The following is a 21778-nucleotide window of genomic DNA, read 5'->3' on the forward strand; positions in this document are numbered from 1 at the left end:
TACTTCTGAATTTGTACAGATTTTCTTGGTGACCTAAGATGTGATCTATTTTGGAGAATGTTCCATGCGTCACTGAGAAGAATGTGTATTCTGTGGTTGCAGGGTGTAATACTCTGTAGATATCAATTTAGTCTAGTTGGTCTATGCAATTGTTTAGTTCTGTGGTTTCTTTGTTCAGTTTTTGGCGTGTTGAACTATCCAGAGGTGATAGTGGAGTGTTAAAGTCCCCAACTATCAATGTGTTTGGGTGTATGAGTGTTTTTAGAGTCAGTAGTGTTTGTTTGATGAAGTTGGGTGCCCCTGTATTTGGTGTGTAGATATTTAGAATGGTTATATCTTCCGGTAGGAGAGATCCCTTTACTAGTATGTAGTAACCTTCTTTGTCTCTTCTTACCTTTTTTAATTTGAAGTCGATTTTGTCTGATACTAGGATTGCAACTCTGGCCTGCTTATGGGGGCCATTTGCTTGATAGATTTGATTCTAGCCTTTCACTTTTAGAAGATGTTTACTTTTGCTGGATAGATGAGTCTCTTGGAGGCAGCAGAAAGATGGGCCTGGTTTTTTGATCCAACTTATGAGCCTATGTTGTTTGATTGGCGAATTAAGTCCATTAATGTTGAGAGTTAGGATTGAGAGATGATCATTTGTTCCTTTCATTACCCCTATCTTGTTAAAGGCTGAATCTTCCCATTTGTTGATCTGATATTCTGGTTTACTGTTTAGGTTTCATTTCTCTGTCTGCATTGGGATCTTGATTATTTTCACTGTATAGTACATCTTTGAGTATTTTTTGTAAAGCTGGTTTGTTGGAGATATATTATTTCAATTTTTCCTTACTCTGGAAGACTTTTATTTGACCTTCAGCTATGAATGAGAGTTTAGCTAAGTATATTATTCTTGGTTGGTAATTATTTTTATTTAGGGTTTGGCATACCTCATTCCAGGCTCTCTTTGCTTTTACGGTTTCTGCTGAGATGTCTGGGGTAATTCTGATTGATTTTCCTTTATATGTGATTGTTTTCTTCTTCCTAACAGCTTTAAGGATTCTTTCCTTGGACTCTATTGATCCTGTTTTGATCACAATGTCGGTGGGGTGTCTTATTCTGGTCTGGTCGGTTTGGGGTTCTACATGCTTCTTGTATCTGTATAGACCTATCCTTCTGGATATTTGGGAAGTTCTTCGATAATATTCTGTTAAATAGGTTGCCTATTCCATTAACTTCCTTCTCAAGGTTTTCCTCAACACCTATTATCTTTAAATTGGGCTTTCTGATTGTATCTTGAATCTCCTGGAGCGATCTGTTTTGTCGATTGGATTGGTTTTATGTTGCTTTTTTATCTTTCTCCATAGATTCTAGGGAATCTTCAGGTTCTGAGACTTGATCCTCTGCTTCAGTTAGTCGGGACTGTAGGCTAGCTACTTGATTTCGAATCTCTTTTCCTTCTGACTGGTCTTTCCTGATGAATTCCATGTCCGTACTATAATTATCTCTTTGATCCTGCATGGACTTTTACTTCATTAGCTTCATTAATTTGATTTTGAATGCTGTCTCTCAAATCTTTTAGCTGGGCAGTTATCTTTTCATTTGACTCTTGAAGTTCATTTATCTTTCTATTTGTAGAGGCCATGAAATTCTCCATTAATTTTTGCTTTGCCTCCACATGCTCTAGAATAACTGACTGAAGAGATTCAAACTTTTCATTTATCATGTTTATCAGTAAACTTTGTAGAGCATTTTGAGGGTTCTCGTCTATGTCTTTGATTGACTGCTGTGCTTCCTGCTTGTTTTGAGTGGGAGATAATACTCCATTGTTTGCCATATTTCTTGTGTTTCTTCTGCCCATTTGGATTGGGAATGCCAATCTACAAGCACCTGTGAGCACCGTTTAAGACCCAAAGCAGACCTTACCAAGCACTGTTGTGTAAATCTTAGAAGTTCACAATTATATATGGATACATTTTATACCTGTGTATAAAATTATATTTGGTGTTCCTACAGAATACAATTTCAATATAACAACCAATCCTGAGCCCTGTATTCAGTAGTTACTTATTTACTGTTACAACCCTATGAGCAATTCTTGTTCTTATATTAAGTTCTTTTTGGACTGGCTTTCTCTATGAACCCCTTTGATTCACTCGGAATAAGCAGGGATACCCTCTATCCAGGAACCAGGAGTCAATGGAATCTGGAGGTCCTAGAAGTAAGTCAGGAGGGTAAGTTAGAGGTAGTAAAGAGAATAGAGTAAAATGTATAGGGGGGGTGATAATTTTGGTTTAGTTTCAGTGACATGGAAATGTGGAGGAGAGTAGAATCAGTAGAAAGAACATGGTTGAAATGATAGACAATGGAGAGTTAGCAGTAAAGAGTGGAGGTGTTATTCATAGGAAAGTAATTTTTAAAGAAAGAATGCAACGAGAGAAATAAAGAAAAAATACTGGAAGACAGATGCACATTACAAAGAAAATTTATTTTTAGAAAAAGAAAAAAATCAGGAAAAAAAACACACACACAACAAAAAACAAACAAAAAAGAACCTGATAGAACCAACAGGTAAAAATGGAAAACAAAAACAAACCAATGAGGTTTCAGAAATTAAAATATAAAAAAAATAAAGAAAGCTTAAAAACATTTGAGAAAAAGAAAAAATAAAGAGGAGTCTTCCTTGTTTGGGTGGGCTTTCTACCGTCTCAGGTTTCCTTGAGATGGTCTGCAGTCTATTCTGCTGCTTGGCTGGTTTGACTTGCTTTCAGTTCGCAGGGGGTGGATCTGCTCTGACCCTCTTCCCCTGTCAGTGAAATCCTGGGGTTCTGTGGTTCCCACAGCTTGCAGGTAAGACTTGGGCGTCCTCTGTAGGTGGCGGATGTGAACAGTCTTGGGAACCATGGCTCCTCCTGTCTACTCTAGGGCTGCTGCCTTTAATGCCTGGCTTTGAATAGCCTGTGGACTCAGCAGGACAAGGCACGTCTGGTCTGCTTTACCCAGCTGAGAGTTGTTCGCCTGGGGGTTGTTCCTCCCTCCTGGGTGGGGCGGCCTTCTGGGTAGAGCAGGGTATGGTATTCAGCTCCATTTCCGGCTGGGAATTGGGCTTCTAAACGGGACCATTCTCTTTCTCGGGAACTGCTTGTTCTCCCGTGTGGCTGTTCTGTGTCGCCTGTAAGGTAGCTGCTCGCCGCTTTTGCTTTTAATTGAGGAATTCCCATGGTTCAGGCAAGCCACCTCTTGCTGAGCCAAGGCCCAGGACAAGCTCCCCCATCCCTCTGCACCTGGGCAGGGGTTGTACTCTTGGGTGGAGCTGGCTTTCACTGGTCAGTCTCTCTTGCTCTTCTCAAAGATGGCCGCTTTTTCCTCGCTTTCCCCAGACGGGCTTTAGCTCCAGTCTGGTCTGATCCTATGCCAGTATCAAAGATGGTGCTTTGCTCTGGCGGTGGGGGAAGGAACTGCTCTTTGGGCATGAGTGAGACAGTCTTTTGTGGGGGTACTCAAGCTTTCTCTGTGATTTCGGCCCATCCGTGCTCACCTGCAATCTATCTGTACTCTGCCATCTGGAGGATTTCTCCCCAGTCTCTGTTGAGTGCTTTAGCTGCAGGGAGTGCAGGGTGCTGTGCTGGCAACGGCACTGGTGTGGCGGCGGGATGCCGCCCGGAGCTCAAATCTGTGTTTTCAGACCAGCAAAGTCAATTTTTCCTTCTTGGCCAGAATCCCTGTACTATTATAACTTACTTTTGCTGTCTTTCTAGGGGTAAAAGTTTCTGTGGGATGGGAAAACTGCAATGTTGGTGGGAGCTCAGCTAGGGCTCTGCTGCTCCTCCGCCGTCTTCCCGGAAGTCCTAAATTTTTTTATTGGTAGTTAATTGGAGATAAGTGTTTCATGGACTTCCCTGCCTGTGCTGGCTTTGACCCACGATCCTCAGATCTCAGGCTCCGAGTAGCTAGGGCATGAGCTACCAGTGCCTGGCATAAAATCTATTGCTTTTTTTTTTTTTTTTTAATGTCTTACATGCTAGTGTGAGGAGCCAGGTGCCAGATTTTAGTCTCCATCTTCTTGTTTGTTTTTTGTTTTTGTTGCCAGTCCTGGGGCGTGGACTCAGGGCCTGAGCACTGTCCCTGGCTTCCTTTTGCTCAAGGCTAGCACTCTACCTCTTGAGCCACAGCACCACTTCCAGCTTTTTCTATATATGTGGTGCTGAGGAATTGAGCCCAAGGGCTTCATGTATACGAGGCAAGCACTTTACCACTGGGCCATATTCCCAGCCCAGTCTCCATCTTCTTACTGTCCTCCAGAAATCTTCCCTGTATTTCTACTTGTCTGAAATTAGGATTAAAATTATGAATTGCTTGGGAGACTCAGAGAGGTAGACTTTCCTTCATAGCTTCTCTAATCAATGAGAAAGAGAGATAGAGACAGAGACCAAGAGGTAAAAAAACAGAGATGGGGTGGGGAGCTGTAGTTCAGAAATATGTATTGTTCACAGTAGAAGTAATTTAGTGGAAAATCAAAATCAAGTGCTATGAATTTAAGAAAGCTAGGGTATAATTCTGGTTTTAACTTATTAGCATGAATAAGTTATATAATTTCTCTTCACCTGAGTTTCCATATTTTAAGATAATACCCAGGGCTCCTATCATGACTCTTAAGACAATCACATAAATGAAAATAAAATCACCTAATAAATATCAAGTAGAAAGCAAATAAATCTCATTGAGGAGTAGTAATGATTTCAAATGGCATTATTTAAGTTGCTATTAGTGCTAAATGCATTTTATTGTGTGCTAGGGTTTGAAAACTAGTGACCTTTTCTGTATGTAGTATGCAATTTACTGTAACAGTTCATTCTGAAACCAATGAGGAATTTATTGTAATTGGGAAAATAAGATTGAGTCAACATCCTCACAAAAGTTTGTGCTGGCATGCCATATTGTAATACTTCAGAATTCCTAGATTCCATGAGGTATTTTTCTAAGAAATATGTCAAAGTTGTTTTTGAATTTATTTGCTTGTCTTGCCATTGTTATGTCTATGTTATTGTCTACCTACACTATTGACATTGAAAAATCTTCTTCTGTAGATTTTGTAATCTTGTGTAAATATGATGCTTTGTTCAATTTTGAGGTGATCAAGCCTCTGTGAAGTGGGTTTTAGGGGCTGGACAGTAAAGAATGTGGATTTCTAGTTCAGTAAGCCCCTTGGTAACAGGAAAGGAGCTACTAGGGAATTATTATTTTTCACTTTGGACTACTGCCTAGATTGAAAAAGTATAAACTCATAATTATCTACTGTGATTTACTATTTTGATTGAGCTCCTGGTGCCAGTATGGTGAGATGACCTTATGAATGGTATAACATTGAGCCCCCAGAAATCAATAGGGATAATAAAATCTTTTTACTGACCCTTCCGTCCTACTCACAGAATCAATTGCTTTTTACCTTCTGTTTCTTTTTTTTTTCATGAAAAGTTCTGCAATTCATTTTATTACCTGTCAAAAGTGAATTTTTTGGAAGGAATAGAGTTGTTTAATATTTCAATTGTCTGGGCTGAATTTTCTTTTTTCATCTCTGTTCCTAGGATGCTAGGGTTCTTATTAGTACTTTAGACCTCTCAAATTTGGACTAAAAGCTGATGCAGTGACACAAAAGGATTAAAACAAAGCTTATAAGAGACAATTAGGATTCATATGCATGGTTTTTTTTTATTCTTCAAAGCCAGGGACCCTCTGTAGGAGTTATTTGAGAGAGTAACAATGGAGTAACAGTCTTTTTATTTCCCAGCTCTCTGTGAATGCCAATGACCCTTCTAAGTCAACAAAGGTGTGAATTATATTTACTTGGCAGCAGATAGGGAAACCCTGACGCTAGTGTTTTCTCATTGGCAAGATGGTCTCCTATGAAAATCTTTACCTCTAGCTCATTGGCATGGCAGCCACAGGCTCCCCACATCTTGTTTACTGGATGGTTGCTCCACCTCAGAGCACTTTGAGATCATTCACTGGTCAGTGGGGAATCTAGCTCAGTGGTATATCACTTGCCTAGCATGCATGAGCACCTGGGTTCAATCCCAGGAACCATGGAGGGTAAAAGAGTTCTTGGAAAATAATGTTCCTCTTCTGTATATACTAAGAAACCAGTCTTCCCTAGTGCCTAGCAAATGAACCCAGCTTATTTCACAGCACTGATTTCATAATTCAGTCTTTCTACAGAGCCATTTATTATATTAGATGTTAGAAAACACATAGTTTTGGTGAAAAAGAAGTAAATTTGTCTCTGCAATGAGGGTCATTCCATGAAGACTTGTGAAATATTTAGCACCCATCTTCTGAGCAGAGGGTGGCTTATGATTTAGATATTGTAACTGTGTGATCCATTTGAGGCTTACTTATTACACCAGGCTAAATTCTTACCCTATGCTGCATTGCATGTAATAGAAAATATAAATGGTGTTTGTCAAGTCAACACTTCTGTGTTCTGTTTATTGATTCAATCAGATTTCATATGACTGTACATAGTCATTTATAACCCCAATTGATGAGATTCAATCCTATAAGGAGTCTTTATAAAGTAGATAAGCATTTAAAGGGAAAGCTATAAAGAAGTCAAAATTAGAAGACTGAAGATCTATTTCAGGTACTCAGCAGTATAATACAATTCCCTGATGATGTTTCTGCTTTTTCCTAAAATCTATACCTGCTTTCCCTCCGAGTTGACTATTTACCCAAGGTAAATATCTCATAGTAAAATACATATGTTCTAAAAAATCAACTGGGTTTCTTAAGTTTAAAACCAAAAGTAGAATCTTAACCTTACATTCCTCTTATCTTCTGTATCTGAAACATCACTGTATCTAGAATGGCATTAAATGTAGTTTTGTAACCATCTTCACTTAATGTGCACATTGAAATAGCTCCCTAACACCAAGGATTCATATTCTCACTTGGAGTTCTCATAACATATCTCTAGATCCTTCATAAAATGTACAACAACTAGGGCACGGGTTGGCTCAGGCCTATAATCCTAGCTGATCAGGCAGCTGAGCTCTGAGGATCACAGTTTAAAGCCAGCCTTGGCAGAAATTCCACGAAATACTTATGTCCAATTATCAAGCAAGGTGCAGAACTGTTAGAGTGCCAACCTACATCTGAAAAAGGCTAAGGGACAGTATTCAGATTCTGAGTTCAAGCCCAGTACTAGTGTAAGCACACACACACAAACATACACACACACACACACGAAAATATAGAGCAGACCTTATCCCTCCGATTTTGCAAACAGCAAAAATAAATGAATACAAACAATTCATCTCTTTTTGTCTCATACTTATCTCTCTGGCTTTCATCAACAACAACAAAAAAAACACAACAATGCAACACACACACACACACAAACATTATGCTAACCTCCACTTTGAGAACTTGCTTCAATTATATACTTTTTTAAATTAATTTTTTTCTATATCAGTCTAAGGAAAAGCAAAAAAAAAACAAAAAAACCATTTTCTATCCTCCCCCAATCTTTTCTGTACTCAAAATTCAACATTAATCTCACCCACATACCACATGTCCAATATTTCTATTTTACCATCAGAGCTCTAGAATTTAATGAATATGAAATAGGTGTGTGGGGGAACCATTTGAATGGAATCAATGGACCCTACGCCATGATGATGTTCTTCTGTCTTATTTTAGGAACATAGAATACCGGTCGACATGGGCTACGCGGTGGCCCCTCACCACTCGGGGGTGTACCCTGTTCATATTCAGCTGTATGCAGCTTGGAAGAAGGTCTGGGGGATTCAGGTCACAAGCACTGAAGAATATCCACATCTGAAGCCTGCACGGTACAGAAAGGGCTTCATTCACAATCATATCATGGTGAGCACCTGCCGTGGTGGGTGGTCAAGGGTGTTGATATCTACCTGTAAAGACCACTTGACCTTAGCTCCAAGCCTGGAGTATCCAACTTCTTTTACATGCATATCAGAAATCGCAAGGGCAGCCTCGTGGAGACTGACCACACATGAACATTCTCTCTGGCTGTGGTCTCACTTCCTAAGCTGTGGACTGGGGTCTAGGTGTCTATAGCAGACTAGGAATTGTGGGAAGGAGTCCTGGTCTAGTTTATCCACTGACATTGCAGAATTGCAGTTTGGTTTAGGGATCCTCTAATTCTCCTAAGAAATTCCCCAGGACCATTTGTTTGAGTGGTTTTACAGAGAGTTTACGGCACAGTGTGGTATCATGGATCAAAAATATACCTTTCAATTCACTCCTCTGTCGACAGCCAGAACAGAACAAATGGCATGTCACAGCCACACTTGCTCACCTGCTTACTTTGACTTGCAGCTACACCGAGTGTCCTAGGATGATATTCTTTTCTTTCCTTTGTCCTATCTATTTCCAAAGGGGTGTCATTTATTTTTCTAATTTCTTTTGAGGTGTATTAAATGGAAAAAATAACAATCTGATTTAAGAGTTATATATTACACAGGGAAATAGATAAACTTGGAAAAATTATGTTTAGTGAAGTCATACTCAAAGAGATGGAAGTCACCTAGTCTTTCTCCTATTTGGAAGTTAGATCTATAGTAGAAATATATACAAACACAAGAGTGCCAACCTTGAATGGAAAAGCTCAAAGACAAGGCCCTGAGCTTAATCCACAGTACTGGGACAAATAAAACAATGAAAAAAACAGCCAAAAAAATCCACTCCAGAAAACAAAATCATATATGAAAACATACAGAATCATATGCACATGTACACAAACATATTGACTAAAGTGTGGTGTATCTCCTTTGAACATGTAGTATACAGTTTAACAAAATAAATACCAGAAAGCTAGACATGGGTTATTGGGATGGAGGGGAGAGGGGTTGATGAATAGAGAGGAAAGGTGATGATATGTAGTTATAACATATATGTATATATACAGATATATATTTACCAATATATACCTATATATACATTGTATACATACATATATGTGCATACATATGTATATACAATGTATCTATCTGTGTGTGTGTGTGTGTGTGTGTGTGTGTGTGTGTAAATAGTAAATGGAGCCAGGTAAGTTGAGTGGTAATGAGTTTAGGAGAGATGGAGGAAAACGATGGAAGGGATGACACTGATCAAGATATACTGTGTTCATAAACTGAAATGGTCAGTTGAAATCTTTGGAACAAGTACTTAAAGATAATAAAAATATATAAATAAGGATGATATAACTGCCATCAAATGTGATAAAAAATAAATATTAGTGGGAATTTAACTTATTCTCTCTGAAATAAAAGAATAATATCACTTACTTTTATCAACTCTGGTATGTTTTAAAATTATAAATCCTCACTTCCACTGGATTACCTGCTGTCCTCATTGCGTATTGAAATCACTGTTTGCAAACTGTTCTCCTTCTACTAAATAGTTACATTGGGGAATCTTAAGCCATTACTGCTATTGAAATTTCCTTTGTCTGTCTGTTGGTCTGTCTACCTGTCTCTTGTCTGTCTTTCTGTTGGAATCTATTCATCTAATCACTATTCAGAACAAAGAAAAAGCACATATACCTAACCATTTGTCACAAAACTTTAATTATCTTATGGCAAATTGATACCAGAGCACTAAAAGGACTCAGTTTTAAATTAAACCATTGATAATGCACATAGTAGCATTGGGGCCCATGAAAATATAAGAGATATAAAAAGAACTACTCAGATAATATAAAGTCAGAGTAAAGTACCTGATATTTTACTTTATTAGGTTTCATAACCATTAAGCAAGTTATGAAGTGAAAACGTTCCTTTTAACCAATATTGCATGCATTCATTTACCTTGAGTTTAATATAAAAGAAAATTAAGTGAAAAACAAATGGAATTGTCTTTTCTCTGTGCAATTGGATGCATTTTTATTGATTTATAAGTGGTTTGTTATTCAAACTAAAGTTTTAGAATGAAATTATCTATTTGTTTCTTTTTGTTGAACCTCGAGATGTACAGCAGAACTCACCAGAATATAGCAGAAATAAACATGATATTAGATTACTACCAATTGAAAAATCAGTTCACACATAGGAAAAATCAAACAAGTGGGGTAGATGATGAAATTCACTGGTTTGAACCTTACAATGTAAGACTAGATACTTGAAATAATGAGAAGAATAGTCTAATGCCAAGAGAAAAATCTAACCTTGGAGGTTGTTTTTCAGTTAAATGAACTGAAACACCGCTTTTCTTTCTTTTTTAACCAGTCCCTTAATATAAACCAGGAGGTATGTTTTATTCCAAAAACTGAATAAGCTCTGATTTACAGCATACCCCTCTCACCCCAGCTTTTGGGAAGCTGAGATATTAGGATCATATGTCTAAAACATATTGTGAGTTCCAGGCCAGCCTAGGCTACAAGTGAAACAAACAAAAACAAACCAAAAACCTTTCAGTAAAATTTGATGATGGTGGGGGGAGTATAGGAGCTGTGGTCTTTCTAGAATTGAGGCTCATGAAATTTGCTCTATCTGGTTTGAAATGTGATTCTCTGGACTTCAGCTTCCTGAGTAGCTAGAGTTATGATCATGAGTCCCTAGCCCTCAAATGACTTTTTTGTTTCTCTATTTGTTTTGTCTTTGTCAAATCCATTTGACCTATCTAGCCTATATTTTGGTTTGATAATTCCATAAATATCCACAAAATTATGCTGGCATCCACTCTTGATTACACCCAATGTTGTGGCTTTAACAACCAAGTAACTCCAACAGGAGCTGTAATTTTCATATTCAGAAGTTCTGGTATAGTATAAAATTCTTAATTCAACCATGACAATGTGCTGTTTTATTTTACCTACTTTTTCTCAGGTTCTTCCTCGACAGACCTGTGGACTATTTACCCATACAATTTTCTACAAGGAATATCCAGGAGGACCACAAGAATTGGATAAAAGTATCAAAGGAGGGGAGCTCTTCCTCACAATCCTTCTAAACCCAGTAGGTACTCTGCACGATATCATCAAAGTTTTCAAGTATGCTTCATTTTCTTTTTTTTTTTTGCACATTTATCTTTACTGGTTCTAGATTTAAATCCACACATCAAGCCCCTTTCCTGATAGAATTTGACTTCTTGGGATCTTAATTTTTAATAGTTCTGACTACATTGTTGTGGTTTTTACTCAGTGAGAAGACTATTTCTAGCAGTAAAGTTTTTAAAGGTCATTCTTCCTTTTCCTTGATTTATTAATGTATGATGGATCAATTAACATTTTACATATTTGCAGCATACACAGTTTTCCATATATGAAATCATGTTATTTGTGAAAGGAGACATAAGTCTTTGGGGTTTAAATGCTTTTTACTTTTCTGTACTGCCTAATTGCTCTGGCTACACTTATTTCAATTTGGAATAGCACTGGTCAGCATGGTCATTTTAATCCTGTTCTTTACAAAGATGTCTTAAAGGAGAAGCCTTTATTATTAGCATTTCTAGTTTGATGTTAGTCATGGCTAGGTTTATCATATTTTACCTTCCTTGTATTCATTGTATTGATGCACATTACTTTAAATAATATTTTGGGAATTGAGGTGTGTGTGTGCGTGTGTGTGTGTGCTCACCCTGGGGCTTGAAATCAGAGCCTGGATGTTGGCCTTGAGCTTTTTCTTTTAAGGCTAGAAAGCTAGCAATCTACTGCTTGAGACATCGCACCACTTCCAGCATTTTTTCAGTAGTTTATTGGAGATAAAAGTAACACAGAGTTCCCTGTCCAGGCTGAATTCAAACCATGATCCTCAAATCTCAGCTACTTACATAGCTAGGAGTATAGGCATGAGCCCACGGTGCCTGGAAAAAAATTTTTTTCATCATGAAAGGACAGTAGAAGGTTTGGTGAAATGCCTTTTCTCTATCTTTTGACTTGATCACATGATGCCTATCCTTCATTCATGAATGTGCAGTACATCACATGATTTGCCTGCATTGAGCCAAACATGGATCCTTGGATAAATTCTAACTGAGGTAAAGAATCTGTTTATGCACCATTGAATTTGGATGGGCAGTATTTTACTCTGTGGAGGATTTTCACATACATATTCATAGGTGAGACAGGTGAGACAGTTTTATTTTAGTTGTATTGTGTGTGGTTTGAGGGTTTTTGTTGTTGTTGTTGTTTTGTCAGTCCTATGGCTTGAACTCAGAGCCTGGGCACTGTCCTTGAGCTTCTTTTGCTCAAGGCTAGAGCTCTACCACAGTGCCACTTCTGACTTTTTCTGTTTATTTGGTATTGAGGAATGTAACTCAGGGCTTCATGAATTTTAGGCAAGCAATCTACCACTCAGCCACATTCCCAGCCGAATATTTTTCTTTTTTATATCCTTCTCTGATGTAAGTATTAATCTTAATGTTGGCCACCTAAAATGTACCTTTTCAGTTTTGTGGAGGAATTTGAAAAGGTTCAGTGGTAACTTTTATAAATTGAGTAGTAGACACCAGTGAATTCAAGTTCTTGGATTCCTTTTTTAAAGAAACATGTTTGCTAATTGCGGGGCTTGAACTCATGGCCTGGGTGCTGTCCCCAAGACTCTTTGTGCTCAAGGCTAGCTCTCTACCACTTGAGCTACTTCTGGTTTTTGAGTGGTTAATTGGATATGAGTCTTATGGGGACTTATCTGCCCAGCTGGCTTCGAACCATGATGCTAAGATAAAGAAACTTTTAATAACTAATTCCGTCTCCTTTCTCATTATTGGTCTCCATATTTTCTGTTTCTTTTCAACTCTTTCTTATGAGCTTTTATGCTTCTAGGAATTGATGCATTTCTTCCAAATTTTCTAATTGTTCATAGTAATCTCTTATATTTCATTTCTATTGTAGTGGGTTTTCCTCCATTTCTGATTTTATTTGAAACTTTTCTCTAGCCAAAGGATGCTCTATTTAGTTTTTCAGAATCCAACTCCTAGTTCACCTATCTTTTTAAAATTATGTTTCTAGTCTCTATTTAGGCTTCAATTTTATTGTTTACCTTCTTTTGCTGTCTAGGTACTCCAGATGTAAACCTAGGTTGTTTATTTGATAGTTTTCTCTTTTCTTAATGTAGATATTTAGTGCTGTGAACTTCCCTCTTAGAATTTCTTCACATCCCTTTCACAAAACTAGAGAAATTAGAATACATCACCAAATAGTCTATTTGCCTAATGATGCGTAATCAAAGAAACCATAGATTTGCCAAGCATGTATAGAATATAATCATTAAATGTAATGTAATATCTCAAAGTTAGTTTCCATTTGCAAATTTTAGTAAGTACATATTAACATGCAGTTCTCTGCTCAGTGAGCAACATTAATAATCTAATTAGTAGTACATATTTTTACCTTAAATTGAGTTTGCTTTCAGCTTGAGATATCAGTGAGCATGCTTACATCTGTCTCTAAACATGATCACAGAGCAAAGCCATATTAAAATATGTAACCCTGTATTGACTAAGGTGATGTAAGATTCATTTTTAAAGTCCTTACTAATTGTAGTAGGGGTAAAAATTAGGGAACTTTTCCCTTTTTCTTTTCATCTTTCAAAATGTGGATTTTATTTCAGGTAATGAGTATATATTTAACAGCCTGGTAGTGAGATTAGATAACCTGAAGATTGTTCAATGTTCAGATTTTTCTGCTATAATGATCCAATGCTAAGGTCTTGAGAGATACATTCTCATTTACATCCACTGCATGTGGAAAATATGACAGGATGGAATTTATATGATGCCATCTTGCTTAATATAAGAAATTTTCATGTTCAGAGCAAAAGATGCACACTTTAAATAAAAATATATATAGTCCATGGTAAAGCATAAACTACATTTGAGAGAAATGTTTGCTAGATAAAGGTGAATATAATATTTTAAACCTGTAAAAAATTAAGACCTAGATTGTATGGAATTTAAGAGAATTTAGAGATTGGATTACAAGGAGTAAAGAAACTGAAATGGGCACCTTTTGTTGGTGTATGATTATAAAACTTACTCCTTCCATTGCATGGTTTCATGGTTCTATTTCTGGATTGGTGTGTTGGAATGACATTAAACTTTTGAAAGACCATTGAGTGCATTGTCATCTCTAGTCAGAAACTTGTCTTCACAGACATGGCACATGGTGATGCTCTGAGAGGACTGTATAGTCAGGTATGCCCCTGCTGTATAGTCAAGTATGCCCCTGAGCCATTTCTTTTGGACTTAAATTCAACAATATGCCAATATTTGGAGTTACTGAAAGATTATGCATTTGTGTGTGTGTGTGAGTCCTAGGTTTGAAACTGTGGGCCTGGGCACTGTCCCTGAGCTGTGGTGCTCAAGGGTAGCCTCTACCACTTGAGCCACAGCTCCACTTCTGGCTTTCAGGGGTTAATTGGAAATAAGTCTCATGGACACTCCAGCTCAAGCTGTCTGATCTGCAATCCTCAGATCTCAGCCTCCTGAGTAACTATTACAGTATGAACCACCACCGGTGCCTGGCTTTTTGTATGTATTTTTGAAAATTTCAAGAAATTATGAAACTAACTTTTGAAAATTGACGTGTGAATATTTATGAGAATAGGGGTGAAGACCTCCTATTTTACACCTTTCTCTCATTGAGAATTTAATCTGAGCAGGGGCAAGGGTCACTTCATTGTATCATTTTCATTCTTGACCCACTATCTGATCTGGCCCTTCTGAAGGGGAATTCAATAATCATCAGAGCTCAGACTATTGCTTCCTCTGAACTTTTGACCCCATTTGATTGCCCTTGATGTTTACTGCTCGGATTTCTGCCAACTCTTTGTCATTAAAGGTATGGATTTATACCTCTAATATTTTTAAGTATTTTGAATCCAGAACTGTTCATTTATCCATCAGGCTGAGGCTGTAATATGATCATTTGAATAAGATGGAAAATTATTTGTTTTCTAAAATTCTAGTATTTGTGAACTAACAAAACCATACTTAATCGTATAAAACTCAGTTAAAAGACTGACTTGTTTTGAATTTCAAGCAGAAGTGAAGGGAGAAAATCAGAATTTTTCTCGTGTTCAGTTGCACACTGTACTTGATTTAGCCTTCTGAATTCATGGTGTGCTCAATAGAGTGTGTGTGGGGAACATAAAGGAAGGCAGAAGATCAGAACACAATAGAATCTATGTCATTAGAGTTGTCCAAACAGAAATGCCGCAGATGTGTTTGGTGGTATTTCAGTTTCAACTCACAGCCTCAATCTTGGGAGGCAAAGGCTATGCCACTTGAACAACCCTCTCAGTCATTTTTGGATTCCGATATTTCATATAGAGTCTCTTGTTTCTGTCTGGGACCATCCTTGGACTCCAATACTCATAGAGCTAACCTCACAAATAACTGACATTCGACACTTGCTATCACACCCAGCTTATTTGTTGAGATGAAAGTTCGCCATAGATTTTTTTTTGCCTGAACTCTCCTTAAACCATGATTCTCTCCATTTCTATCTCCAACAAAATAGGATTACAGGAATAAGTCACTACACACAGACCCTAACCAGTTTTATAAATATCTCATCTGATACTGTGAATCTGTGATGTCTGTCCTCTTTTACAATTAGTAATGTAGCATGTATCTCTTTCACTCAAAAATGTAAAATAAATGTCCCTGATACCATTAGCTCACACTAGCCTGAATATCTGGTGTCTACTCAGAAAGCTGAGGTCTGAGGATCAGAGTTTAAAGCCATCCTAGGCAGAAAAGACTGTGGGATTTTTTTTATCCCCAATTAACCTGCCAAAAGCCAAAAGTGAAGGTCTGACTCAAGTAGTAGAACACTAGCCTTGAGCAAAAGAGCCAGGTGAGAATGGTGAAGACCTGAGCTCAAACCAGAGCCATTAGTTAATTATGTAGATTTATTTTTAGGTATTACAAACTAACATTATGAGTTTGAATCTTTATGATTTTAAGTGTAGATGAAAAATTAAATTCTTTTTTCAATCTGTTTGTCTGTCTATCCATCTCTATCTGAATGAAAAGATAATACAAGGGTAGGGATGATATCCAGGAGTAGATATCAAAAAAAAGTGGTGAAGAAATAAACAACTAATGTCTTCCATGACTAATATGCTTGACAAAATATTATCTCCAGATTTAACAGAAGCAGTTTGACTTTTGATTGGTGGTTTCTGAATTCATTTGTATGTTTGCATCCTATGAGGTTAATAAAAGCTGGCAAAGGTATATGAAGGAATGTACCAGCCTCTCCCCCTAGAGGACTTTAAAACAGAACCAGCAACTATGTAGTTCTTTCTTATTTCCTTGGGAATTCTTCAGTTTAAAGGAGACTGCATTAAATAACCTTGAAAAGTTCTCTCTATATTTTTTTTGTTCTGGTCTATGCCTTGAACAACTCTGATATACAGGGGGAAACAATCCTCTAACTAAAGCAGAAGTTTCTTTGATTATAAATCTTTGTCTGCATAAAAGTCCAGGCTATTTCCCTAGATATTTTTAACTGTTGGGGATTTTTTTGTATGTAATATTTTACTATGGATGGCATTCATATATATATTATTTTGATATGTTTCCAAATATGTCATTATTTTCTAATTTGCCCTAAAACAGGGAATGTGAATTAAATTAAATTAAGTAAGACTGCCGTCTTACCAAAATGGTAGACTGGATTTTTTTTTTTCATTGTGTGCTAATATTGGGGCTTGAACTTAAAACCTGGGTGTTGTCCCTTAGTTGGTTTTTTCTGTTTTGTTTTGTTTTGTTTTTTTATTGAGGCTGTTGTTCTACCAAGTGAGTCACTTCTGCCTTCTTCTGTTGGTTAATTAAAAAATAACTATCTCACAGACTTTCTTACCTGGGATGGCTTTGAACCACTAATCTCAGATCACAGCCTCCTGAGTAGCTAGGATTACTGGCCTGAACCACAGTCACTCTGCTGGGATGAAATCTTATACTACAAATTAAAAGAGTGTGGTTTCTTGATTTACTTAGATACCAACTTGCTTTTTTTAATTGAGTGTAAGAATTGGAAATTATGTGATCTGAGGGCCATTTGAATGACATTTCAAAAGAATAGGTAGGCATCTGTCCACTTAACATTCAGAATTTCCTGTTATTTTTCTGAGATTCTCATCATGAACTCATCTCATATTGATATTTTCCTGCACTGTTCCACACTTGTCAAATACAAATGCATATTTCCCTCGTGCCAAATCCTTCCTGAGTTTTCAATATAATCTTTGTTCAGACAGGAAGAAATATAATTTAATCATGTCTGAGGTAAAACCGCTTTAGACCAGATAGCCCATCATCATTCAAGTTGAGACACCACTCTATAAAATATGCAGCAACTGTGACAATAGTTTAAAAAAATAATAATAAAAAGGTCTGCAATTTTATCAGAAAGTGTCATCTGTCACTGTAAAGTTTGCAATAGGTATTTCCTATTGGATTTAATTTTTCTTTCCTCACTTATTTTAATTTTGTGCTGCACAAAGATATATGGAAAAAGAATTTTCTAGGTTTTCTACATAGAGGTACTTTAAAAACCTTGGATTCTAGAAAGTTTAAGTAGTGATCTAAGGCTGTTTGTTCTGTTTTCCAAAGCTCAAAACAGTGCCTACTCTCCCCACTCCATACCAACTCTACTGATCACTTGCACATTTGAGAAGTGATGTGCCTGAAAGCCAGTTTTGTTTAATGGAACTGGAAAAAAGACCTCCACCTGCCATCTCCAAGCTCCCATAGATCTTCACTGGGAAATGAGCTTTCTCTCCTCCTTCCATCACTCTGTTACTCTCCATGCCCATGGACAGTATTTGATGGCTGTGATATGTAAGCAAGTGACAAAGGAAGTCTATTTGAAAGTAAAAGGAAAGCCAGATAAGAAAGTAGCAGAAACTCTTCATGTGGAGAAGGATTTCACAGCACAAAGCTCCTCCCATTTCTCCTCCCCTTGGCTTTGTGGTGTTTGTTTGATGGCTTTGTGCACTTTCCCAGGCTCTTTTTATTGGTCAAGGCATTATTGGAAGCAGAAGATTTTGAGCAGTGGCCAGAAGCAGTAGGAAAACATAAATGCCATCATGGGATACGTGTGTTCTGCCATGGGCTAGCTCCCCAACTTCTCCCCCATCTACTTAATCAGTCCCACTTTCTCTCTCCACTGAGTTCTGCCTCTTTCAATAGATAAGAGAAATTGCCGAAGTAAGGCACAGAAAAACATCAACATGAAATTACCTATAGACATTTGAATTATTTTGTTGAAATAATATAGATGTCAATATGCAAGGTAATTTTCAGAAATCTACTTTATGTTCAGTACAACAAAACAGGATGCAATGTTCCAAGTCTGTACCGAATTCAAAAGAATGAATGAATGATTATGGATAATCAGATATTCAAGGATGCTTTCACCATCCTGACATTAATTTTCTACAAACAGTATGCTTTATTGAAAAGTACAATCATCACATATTTTACCTAGAAGAAAGCTATTGTACAGTCTGTCAAATTTTCCTTCTTTACAAAACAACATATTTATATTGCTAACTCACTATCAGATATCCTGCCAGTGATCCAGCAGTATTTATTTTTTATAGAAATTAACTTCTAACTTATCTACTAGGGTGAAATTTCTCTATTTCCCAGACAGGGACTTGGAAGCAATTAGTGTTATTGGGAGCTCTGGGGCTCAGAACCCAGGAGAAGAGCCACCAGCTGTGAGAAGAATGCACTCCTGTGGAGTATATAGATTGTGGAAAATTCTATTTCCACTCACTAAAAGACCTACAGTCACCTCTTTTTTTTCCCCTTTATCTTTTTTTCACCTTCCTTAAAGATTTGCAGGACTAACCTTTACAAAAGGACATGAATCACCAGCTCTGCAGTGATTCACACACACAGCAGGGATTTTGTCAAATCTGGAATCAGCTAAGATCCATGGCTTTACTGTGTATGGTATTATTCTTTCTGTCCAGCCTGAAAATCAGATCAGAGTTAGTAGATGGAAACAGAGAACATGGGGGAAATCTTTGCTTTGTTTGTCATTTTTTTTCCCCAGTAGTGCAAGCTTTGTTTAATTTCCCACAGTAGAACCTACTTACAGATGAGTAATTCAGAATGCAAAGTAAGGCATCACAAAAGAATAGAATATTTTCACTTCCTAAGCCTGAACTCTGTCTTCCTGTCAAGTTAGAGGAAGACGGCTGTTATTGTGTAGACATGAATCTTTTTAATACCATCATTGCTGCAAGTCCTCCTGGAATACAATTTGCATTCCTATACATTTCCAGACTATGAACAAATCCATAAGATTACATTGTAATTTTTTTCAATTTTCTTTCGATAGAGAAATAAACGAAAACAGTAATATTTTACTAGGAAAGTCTATTTCATGTAGTGTAACTAGATAATTTGGTTTCCCCAAAGCATGAAGTGAATAGTTGGAGAATAGTACTTTATCATAAATAAATTTCCAACAGCAAAAAAAAGACAACCTCTTGTTTATGTAATTATTAGTCAATATATAAAGCAATCTTTCTCTTTAATCCCTTTACCACTCCAGTCTCTCAGTCTCCCCAGTCTCTGTGTAATATGCTTATTATTAAGTGTAATGTGATCCCCAAAATCAGAGCTACTTGAGAAGCCTTTGTATGGAAATGCTGAATTGCCTTTGCACAACTACTTAAGGATAATCAAGAAAAGGAAAAAAAAAAAGGCTGAATTTCCTAATTGTATTTTGCTGGTAATTTGAGAGAAAATTAGGAAAAATGAGAAATCTACCTTCTTTGATTTCATCTTTCCATATAGCTCAAACCTTCTGATCTCATTATCTCTTCTGTGCCTTCATGATTCAGTATGTCTTGTTTCTTTTCCTTAAAATTCATTTAAAATTTTCATAGAAACAATAGTAATTGTTTTGTATCAATTTATCTTACTCCACTTTATTCATCTTTATTCATCTCTACTTGATTTTCCCCTGGATACTTCTATAAGTCAGAGTAAAAATATGAGATCTTACCCTTGGCATGTGGCTCACACCTATAATTCTATTCCTTGCAAAACTAACACTTTAAAGATCCTGGTTCAAAGCTAGCTTGAGGAGAAATGGTTTGAAGAATTCATCCCCAATTAATCTGTTGGGCTAGAGGCATGGCTCATATGGTAGAATGTCAGGCATAAAGCATATAACATATATGAATATAATATATAGTGTATAATATATACATATAGTCTCATATATGTAAAGCATGTTAATACCTAAAATTTTATATTATGAATTATATACAACTCTCTTTTCTATTTTTCTCCAATAATTTACATACTGATGGCTACTTGGAACACATATAAATAATGAATTAAAAGACTTTCACTTCTACAGATAGACTAATCTGCATACATCCACTACAGTTAGTTCTAGTCTCTGAAATTTATCTAGTAAAAAATGTTCAATTATTTAAAAAATAATCAGAAACATATTTTATGAATGGCCAATTTCTAGAGTGCTTTCAATTACTTAGAGCTCTTGCCTTTGTGACTGCTTGTATCTCAATCATTTCATTTCTTCATTTATTTCATTTTCCCCAAGGCTTCTTTTTGATGAATTTATTGTATTAGAATTTCATTGTATGTTCATATGTCTGTTTAATTTTGTCAAAGAATACAAGAAAATACTCTCCACAGAAGCTGAGATTTGAGTTGAACTGAGCAAATTCAGAGGTTCATCAGATAAATCACATAGCATAGTTCAGGTTGAACAGTGTAATTTTTTTGATAAGAGGTTTTTCAGCCAGTAGAAGTAGACATTCAGTGTAACAGAGGATAAAATTATTATGAAAAGTTTGGGACATTAAATATTTGGGTCAGGAGTATAAAACAAAGTTGTCACAGCAATTCAGAGTAAGATCAAGAAAGTTTTTATATGACATAATCAGAATAGGAGTATTACTTATTTTAAAAAACTGTAGAATCAAATGCTAATTGTTATTTGTAGTTCTATTTGGCATTTAGTGCCTATTGTGTGCTTAATGGAATATATTTAATACACAATATACATACTATATAGTATATATACTAATACAAATCATATATATATATATATATATATAATTCTCATCTTACTCTCAGTGTTTATCTACCTACCAGATTTCACCTTGACTTTCTCTTCCTTCCTTGCTCAGGATGTTTCATAGTTTTTGGCCAAATGATACTGCTTTATAAACAGAAAAAACCCATGTGAATACTACAATTTACAGAGGTATCTCTTTTTTTTAACCTGTCCTGGGACTTGAACTCAGAGTCTGGATACCATGAGCCACAGTGCCATTTCTGAATTTTTCTGAGTAGTTTAGTGGAGTTTAGAAAGTGTCACAGACTTTCCTACCTGAGGTGGCTTCAAACCACAATCCTCAGATCTCAGCCTCCTGAGTAGCTAGGATTCCAGGCATGAGCCACCATGCCTGGTTTACAGTGGTATCTTGTGCTTAATTATATTTTTGCCTCATTCACTCTATATGTATATCTAAGAATGCAGCTTTGGCTCAACAGAATGAATAAATCAACAAATGACAATTGACCATCATAACTGTCTATGTCTAACAGATTATCTTCATGTCCTTAGTTTTTAACACTGTGTCAGGAGAAATAGAAAGAGAATGGAAAAACAAGAGGGAAGAAAGAGGCAAGGTGAGAGAAGCAAGAAGCTAAAGGTGGGGCGGGGGGGGGCAGATGGCTACTTAGAAGTCTGAGATCTGATGATCACAGTTCTGAGCCAGACTTGGTCAGAAAGTCTGTGAGACTCTTGTCTGCA

At 36.7% G+C, this 21778-nt stretch overlaps 1 protein-coding gene across 1 annotated transcript in view; it reads left to right on the top strand.

Moving 5' to 3' along the window:
• Window positions 1-21778, top strand: part of LOC125341460 (bifunctional heparan sulfate N-deacetylase/N-sulfotransferase 4) — a 230635-nt gene that overhangs the window by 129629 nt on the left and 79228 nt on the right. The window contains exons 4-5 of the mRNA XM_048333514.1: window positions 7684-7869; window positions 10845-10973. Coding sequence (XP_048189471.1) covers window positions 7684-7869; window positions 10845-10973 — 315 coding nt within the window. The remainder of the gene's footprint in view (window positions 1-7683; window positions 7870-10844; window positions 10974-21778) is intronic.

This window comes from Perognathus longimembris, chromosome 24, assembly GCF_023159225.1.
Source record: "Perognathus longimembris pacificus isolate PPM17 chromosome 24, ASM2315922v1, whole genome shotgun sequence".
Lineage (NCBI taxonomy): Eukaryota > Metazoa > Chordata > Mammalia > Rodentia > Heteromyidae > Perognathus > Perognathus longimembris.